The 8,361-nt window shown below is 41.0% G+C and overlaps 1 protein-coding gene across 3 annotated transcripts in view; it reads right to left on the reverse strand.

Moving 5' to 3' along the window:
- Window positions 1-7,321, reverse strand: part of atrx (ATRX chromatin remodeler) — a 36,676-nt gene extending 29,355 nt beyond the window's left edge. Inside the window, exons 1-9 of one of the 3 annotated variants that reach the window (XM_046029759.1) lie at window positions 7,123-7,321; window positions 5,448-5,506; window positions 5,278-5,327; window positions 5,037-5,158; window positions 4,859-4,939; window positions 3,715-3,824; window positions 3,519-3,586; window positions 1,023-3,160; window positions 633-705 (exon numbers count right to left, since the gene is read on the reverse strand). In XM_046029759.1, coding sequence (XP_045885715.1) covers window positions 633-705; window positions 1,023-3,160; window positions 3,519-3,586; window positions 3,715-3,824; window positions 4,859-4,939; window positions 5,037-5,158; window positions 5,278-5,327; window positions 5,448-5,501 — 2,696 coding nt within the window. In that variant the 5' untranslated portion in view covers window positions 5,502-5,506; window positions 7,123-7,321. Of the gene's footprint in view, window positions 1-632; window positions 706-1,022; window positions 3,161-3,518; window positions 3,587-3,714; window positions 3,825-4,858; window positions 4,940-5,036; window positions 5,159-5,277; window positions 5,328-5,447; window positions 5,507-6,312; window positions 6,381-6,432; window positions 6,655-7,122 lie in introns of those variants that run through there. The other 2 variants (XM_046029760.1, XM_046029758.1) reach the window with 2 other exon arrangements.
- Window positions 7,322-8,361: the final 1,040 nt, after the last annotated feature.

The following is an 8,361-nucleotide window of genomic DNA, read 5'->3' on the forward strand; positions in this document are numbered from 1 at the left end:
GGGGGGGGGGGAACAGACAGTCAGGGTGTTGGAAGCATGTTTTTATTAATCACATAATAAAAAATTATCTACAAAACAATCTTATTGATGAAAAAAAGTTACTTCAAGAATAGAGACTCACATTTTAAATAGTTCCTGAAACTACTTTCCAGCAATTTAACATCTCTACACAGCAATTCATGAGTGGAATATTATTGGAAAGTGATCAGTTTCTCCTTGGAGCTAGTGAATGATAAGTGATGGAAACCAGGCAGTGCATAGAAACTCCATGATACTATGACATTGCTATGGGCACTGTTGGGCAAAGATACAGATTGATTGGGATAAACCAGAGAGAAATGCTGCCCTACGGATACATTCTTAAGTATTTAAAATCAAAACAACTATCAGCGAGGTCCTGAGCATGGTGAGTAAAGAACTGCAGTATGCTCCAAGAACCCAGCTAATTTATTAGGTTAAACAGCTCTAGCCGATTGACAATTTAAATCCTTAAGGTTTCTGTAAAAACCAGAACACCGTTTCAAAACTGCTTTCATTGTTGATGTTGAATGATATAGATATAACTCCTGATCAATTGTCTTTTCCCATAGTCAAGAGAAACTTTAAACTTTAATTAGTGTTTTATTAACTACCTGTTTTCAGGATCATCGTCGTCATCATCTTCACAAACCCGAGAGACTCTCTCTTTATCATCCCCTTCGTCTCCTACAGAACAAGATAACACACGTATTGTTAAGTAATTTAAAGAAATTAAATGACATTTGATGGCATGCGCTTAATGGCTTTTTGCCAAGAGTTGCCTGGCAAGTAATTTTTTACAGTACAGCTGTCCAGTTTTTGTGCAGCTTAACCAAATGAGAGACTATGGTCATGAGTGAGCTTTTGAGGGACTGGTAAGGGGATTTTGTTACCTTCGGCCAGAGCCAGGAAAAATACTGAACTTTTCCAACGCATGGACTGAAAAGTGAAGTTGGCTAAATTGGGTGATAGCCACTAAAAACTCCTGTTCTAGTCCAAATTACCTGAGGACTGATGGAAAGGTCCGCCAGCTCCCACTACGTTATCCTCCACAATAGGTTTGATCTTTTGTGCGTCGCTGTCCTCTCCAGAATCACCTTCAGCCTGCTGCTCCTCCTCATCCTCACTGGAGGATGACTGCAGCTTGGAGGTCGATTTGGAGCTCCTTCCCTTACGCTTTTTTTCATAAGACCTTCTCCTCTCGGCTGCCTTCCTCTCAGGAGAGTTTTTGTCATCCTCTTTTGCTTCATTTTGTTTCTTCACACGGCTAGATCTCCTCTTTGCTGTGCCCACTTCACCCTTTGTCTCCTTCTCCTGGTCAGAGTCAGAGTTGGGAGAGTCTGAACCATTAATTTTCTTTTTCTTGGACGTCTTTTTACTTTTGTTCTCCGAGTCTGAATCAGAGCTTTCGGACTTCCTTTTGCGTTTTACTTTCTCTGTGTTCTGTGTGGATGTGTTGTTTAGTTTGAATAAACACTTTTTAGCACTTGTGCTTCCCTGTTCCTCATCTGTGCTGTGGCCTGCTGCAGCTTTCTCTAGCAGTATGTTTGGAACTTCGTCTGAGTCAGAATCCAACGTCTTTTTCTCTGTAGCCTTGGTCCGTTTCCGATCCTCTTTTTTGGTGTTCCTTGATTTCTTGGAGGATTTGACTTTGCCTTTACCATCTTCTTCTGACTCCGACTCAGAGGTCTCTTCCTTGCCCTTGTTCTCTGTCTGCTTCCTCAAAGGAGTGGTCTTCACTCTACTCGAGCGACGGCTGGGTGGTGGGCTGTGTCTCCCATCTACTTTTTCAGCAGCAGCATCATCATCATTTTTCTTCTCTTTGCATTCTTCTTTACACTTCTTCACCGTCTCTTCATCTTTTTCTTTGTTTTTGGACCTGGAAGACCTTGACCCACATGTTGTCACAACTGGCACAGGAGTCAGTTTGACTATGAGGTTCTTCACCTTGGGATGAGGGCGTTGAGTGTCTGTTGAGTTTGCATTTGACTTTGTATTGGTGTCTGTGACCAAATCGGTGTCAGCCTGTGAGAGCATGGTGGAATCCGCAAGACTCTCCACCATCTGAAAAAGCTCTTCAGGAACCGAAGGAGGGACAGACATAATGTCACGATCCAAGGACATTTCACCAGCTGACACCAGCCCATCATCACAGACTTCAGTTTTAATTGTCTTTTTGGTCACATCAGTTTCCGTTTGGCTGTCCTTCAATTCAGTCGCATCTGGCAATTGATCAGTGTCCACGTCTTGCTCATTATGCTGTTCCTCTACCAGCTCCCCATCCGGCTCCCCGTCCAGCTCCCTCTCCAACTTTCCCTCCGGTTCCCCGTCCTGCTCCCCGTCTGGCTTAACCTCTGGTTCCCCGTCCTGCTCCACACCCAGCTCCCCGTCCTGCTCCCCGTCTAGCTCCCCTTCCGGCTCCAGGTCCAGCTCCTCTGCTGCGTCAGCCTCATCAACTGCATCCACCATTTTATCCACCATTTTATCCACATGGTCATTTTCTACAGGCACCAAAACATCAGGGCTCTTTCTCACAATATGTTGTCCTTCGTTACCATTCTGCAACTCCATGTTTCTGAACTCGGGCTCCAAAGCCACCTCCAAAGCACTATGGGCTTTTTTCAAATCGGCAAGCACGGCCTTAAAGGCTTTCAAATGCCGATACCTGATAGACTTATCTCCCTGGTCCTCGGCTGCCTGCTGGATAAACTGGATGAAGGTATTGTTCAGACCAGTTGTAGTTTCAACAAGCTTTTTTGTTTTCTTTATAAGTTCTTTGGGTATCTGCAGTTTTTTGTAGGAGAATGTCATGGTCCCTGAGCCTTCGATGTGTTCTTTTCCATTGACAACTGCTTTGTGCTCTTTGACTGCTTTGTTCTTGTGGGTCTTGCTCTCACGTTCCTCAGTTTTATCTGGTTTTCGTTGCTTGTGTTGCGCAAGTTCTTGTTTTTCCATGATGCTGTGGCATTTGGAGATCAGGTCCTGGAGGGGCTCTGACCTACAGACATAGCAGTGCCACTTTGAGTTCTCATCAGTAATGACTGACAGCTCCTTCCTGCCCAGGTTGCGCAGGATGCACTTCTTGCAGAAGGCATTGTTGCAGTAGTCACAGCAGATGAGCTTGCCACCTTCAGCACACCACCTGGTGAGGAAAAGATCAGCAGAGTTTTAGGGCCACCAGCAGTTATGACCACTGGTACTAAGATTTCCAACATGACTGGCACTTGGATAAGGATCAAGCAATATCTTTATCTAAAATCTAAATAAAGATCAATTTGAAAGAAATAAAGAACATTGACAAAAGGGTAAAAACTAATTCGAAATTATATTTCATTAAATGTTGCTTTCAAATTATTAGCAGCCTATGTCACGCACTTCGAACACAAAGAAGTCTACAAAGTTAGAATGCATGCTTAATTACTTCTATTGTTAACCTTCTTGTCACTTTAGTTTAACAAATAAACCATAATGTTTTATTGTTCTTGTGTAAAATGTCATACCTGCACTGCTCATCCATCCCATCGGAGTCTCTGTTGATGTCATCACTTGTGTAATACTTGTAGCATGACTAGAGGAAGTTGAAATAAAACTATCACTAGGCACATCATAGACAACAGAAAGACTAAAAAATGTCAGTGTGGAACTTCACAATAATGGCTATGAAAATATGTAAAATTTATTTTTGAACATTCCCACCTTGCAAATAAGTACTTTGAGCACAGGATGCTCAAACACAGAGTTGCGCTGAAACTGGTTCACTTGTTTTCCACAAGCAGTGCAGTTTATCTTCTTCTGCAGGGTATCATCTGTGATTAAGAGAAAATAAATCAGTAATTGTCACGGTCTCATTTACCCATTTTACCCCCACAGATTACTTTCAGGCCATCTAGTTAATTTACATTTAATTTCTATGCAACACCAAATCAGCCATAACATTATGACCCCCCGCCTAATATCGCGTAGGTCCACCTTTTGCAGCCAAAATAGCCCTGACCCGAGGAGGCTCCACTAGACCTTTGAAGGTGTGCTGTGGTATCTGGCACCCAGACGTTAGCAGCAGATCCTTTAAGTCCTGTAGGTTGCGAGGTGGGCCCTCCATGGATCAGACTTGTTTGTCCAGCACATCCCACAGATCCTAAACTGGATTGAGATCTGGGGAATTTGGAGGCCAAGAACTCCTGAACCATTTTTGCTTTGTCATGGTCTGCAACAATGCTTAGGTAGGTGGTCCATGTCAAAGTAACATCAACATGAATGGCAAGATCCAAGGTATCCCAGCAGAACATTGCCCAAAGCATCACACTGCCTCCGTAGGCTTGCCCTCTTCCGATAGTGCAGTGGTTCTCAAACTTTTTCTGTCATGCCCCCATCAGAAGCCAAAAAAAGGTAATGCTCCCCACTACCACAAGTAAATCAATTGAATTAGTAAAAATCATAAATAACAAAACATTAAATAAAAGGAGCCCAGTTGAATTCAAAATAAAATAAAATGATTCAGGTCAGCATGACAGCATCAGTAAACTCGTTTTTGTTTTTTTTTCTGATTGTTTATAAAGCATGTTCATTCAACCTAGTTCCCCCTCCCCTATTTTCCCCTGGTGATCCATATTCTAGAGACTAAAGACAACATTTTTGTTTGGTACAGATTCCCACAAATATCAAACTACAATTCATTTTAATATGTTTTTCAATGAAAATGAGAATAATGATGTATTGATGTATAAAGAGTTGTTCACTTTAACTGTCAGTGGTCATAATGTTATGGCTGACGGTATATATATATATATATATACACACACACACACACACACACACTTTACAAATATTGAAATGAAATCACCTGTATGTTTCTGTTTGAAATCCACTCTGAGCTTCATGGCGCCTTTATTTTCATTTCCAACTGGCCTCATCACTAAAGTGCCTAATTAGAGAAAACAGCAAAAAAAGTATCCCAACATCAGCATCCTACTCAGCGTCAACAATATATTACGACCAACAAGCATCTCTATATTTCATACCTTTAGATACGCTGCCTGTGTTATTGTCTGAAGGACTGTCAGAATTGGCACCTTCATTTTCACTCTCATCAGAGGCGTCGGATTCATTCAGTCCAGTGTGCTTAGCTACAGTAGCGGGCTTCCTAAAAAGAGTTAGCACATAGCTTGAATATTTTAAGCTGTGTGTCTATGAGAACTCTTTTGAGAACATGCAATTGCAAACAAAACTATAACAGCCACATTTAAGAAAACTGCTCCTCACCTCTTGTTGCGTGAAGAAGAGGGCTTCATAGTTTCTGTTGAGATAACAGGCTGACGGGAATAAACAATTTATTTTAATAGCTTTACAATTAAGAACAAAACAGAAAAATGTGTGCCATTTAGGATTAGTTTAATTTAGTATTGCCAAAACATAGAGAGTGTCATACTTACTTCGTCTGCTTTTTCTGCCATTTGGTCGAGGTTTGATTCAGAAGGCAGACTCATTTTACCTGGAGAGACATATGAAGATTTGTTTCCTAAAGAAAACACTGTAAATAATATATTATATCTGAATTACAGGGATTTGAGTCTATAAAAAAATGCATGTATTTACTATTAAAATAACCCATGATCCAAAACTAAGCATGCTGTGTTTCTATTGTCCAGGTAGTGTGCAGGTACTGATACAATTACACTGTTTCTGTATGTTTGTAGTTTGTGTTTACTTTTCCACTGTGTGTGTTTTTCATTAATTTTTAAGCAGCTGAACTGAAGATGTTTTTTCCTTTTCTTTTGGCTGCATGGTACAAAAATCAATGTTCAAATCTTCCACTGAAGGACAAACAGGTATTACACACACATTGTCTAAAGAAAGTAAAGCACAGATACAAATATAACAGCCCATGACAATTAATACAACTAGAAATAAACCACTGCAGCAGTAGATTTAACCAAACAAGAAAATACCAAATAATCCACATATTTCAGTATTAGTAGTATAGTATTTTATGCAGCATTAACAGAACATAGCTATGTGAACATTTTATATATGCATTTATAATGTTAAATAATAATTAATACCTATTATTACACAGAATTATACTCCTCTGGATGTAAGACCAAATGGACACGTTTTCTCCAAACAGTTATTGGCAACGTCGAAGGTTACAGACAATGTTTGGGGTTGTGTTGTCATTCTATAGGAAAAAACTCCAACAAAACTCCCTCAAATACCGTCAATAAATCGTTCATAAAACAGCACAATTACAGCATGTATGTTTATATTATTATTGCATTAAATCTGTGCGTTACCCACGTGATTTTACGTGCATGTATCAGCCGCACATCAGTCCTGAGGCAGAGGCACCGGTGTTTATTTTGCGTCATCATAATGTGCTGATTAGATCGCTATGAGCTGTGTTGAGCTATCACTCACTCCTTCCAGCCACAGAAAGGCCCAAGATGTATCCAAAAATCCCGTGTCAGTCGATTAAAAAGAGCCCACTGGTCAAACAAGCAGCGGACGCCTTTGCGGCACTGTGCTGCTTCTTTATCTTCAGCGAACCCTTTCCATGTTTTGACAACACAGGAACTCCTGACTATCACTGGGTGCCAAGTTCATGAACATGCTAACATTAGCGGGTTTAGCGGTCGCCTTTAATGCACAACTACTTCTTTTCACTGCCCCACGTTGCCCTGGCAACATTGCAATCCCGACAGCGCATAGAAGGTCCAATGCATGGGCATGCACCGAAAAATGCATCTACAGGCCTTCCCTCTTTCTGACGATACCGTGGCACGAACCCGCGCGCTACCCGCAGCCTGACACTAACTAGCTAGAGCAATGTAACGTTTAGCTTTCTTGCCATAATACAAACCAAGTAGTTTTTTGTAAAACAATGGCATTTAAACATCTGAATGACTTTAACAAAAATCCTGGAATACGCATATGCACGTCTGAATCTGCATGTGTACGAACTTAAACGTTGCCGGCTACGCAGCTAATAGCTACTCGGCTAGCTTAGCGTGCTAACTAGCAGTAGGCAGCCATGGCCCGGCTCGCCGCTAGCGAAGGTATAATGCAAAATTGACTTGTCTAAACAAACAGGCTGAACAGTGTTCCTACCTGCTTTTCACCGTCGTCATTTCTTCACTGACACGGACACTTTGCAGTACGGGTTGCCCAGCTCAATCTAATTTGCAGATTTTCGATGGTGCGGATTGGAAGCAAGAATAGCTGCTGGATGCCGAAACAACTCCGGTCAGGGGAGACAAAGCAAGGGGACCATCTTGCCGGATGGTTGTGGACGCAGTAAAATGGCGCATCTAGCCTAAATCCTGCGAGCTTTCCTATTGGCTGACCGTCTCAGCTGCTCTCCCGCGCTGAGTGGTCCAGGCTCACCGGAGCTTATTGATTCGTGTATCGGGAGGAGAGACTGATTTTCTCTGGGAAGTAGAAGTGCTGTTGGCTCTATCTCCATTTCATTCATTTGCTGATACAGTGAAAGGCGCGCTGTTTTGTTTCTACATCCAAGCTCACAACATGATGTATCAATATTATATACAGATAGACAGAATCACACAATTACAACATAAGTACACTCTAAGAGATAGATAAAATATATTTTTTTAAAGATTTCAAAAATGGAATATAAATAATTTTCTGAAGTAAAAGTGCCTATACGACATGTTAAAAATACACAGTGTATTTAACCCCCCCCCCCCTTAAAAGTATTATCATCTTCTTAAAGTAATAGTATCATTCAGAAAAATAGTCCAGTGACTGATAGGGTTAACCCTAGCCTATATAGATTAATACTGATGCAACCCTGTGTAAGCAGCATACTGTTAGCTGGGTGAAGTTACCTACCTTCTTTACAGTTATGTAGTGTTGTACAGTTAATCAAAACTTAAGGGTTGGGATCTAAACAAAGGGTCACATGATACATTTGGCATGTCATTAGATGATTAATGAGGTAAGAAAGAAGAAAAGACAGTATTTGCTATACAAATGTCTATTTATCTTTTGAAGTATCAACTGAATCTTTGCTGAGAAGTTTGGAGGTCTCTTTTAGTGGACATTGACATCTGAAACATCACAAGTGGCCCCAACCAAACACTGCTTTTCTGTGAAGGGTCACAAGCCAAAAAGATTGGGAAACACTGGTTTAATGTTTATCAATGGATTACACTTCATATGCTTACACACTTTTTTATGAAAAATAGTTTTCTGGAGTTTGACATTACAACTTTCCGATTGCAAAAAAGTATAAGAATATGATTTGGATCATGTCTGCCTGTCCTGTGGCTTGGGTACTTCTTTAAATAAAAGGCACTGGTGTCCCACCCTCTGTGAGTTACAAAT

Source organism: Micropterus dolomieu, linkage group LG19, assembly GCF_021292245.1.
Source record: "Micropterus dolomieu isolate WLL.071019.BEF.003 ecotype Adirondacks linkage group LG19, ASM2129224v1, whole genome shotgun sequence".
NCBI classification, from domain to species: Eukaryota; Metazoa; Chordata; class Actinopteri; order Centrarchiformes; family Centrarchidae; genus Micropterus; species Micropterus dolomieu.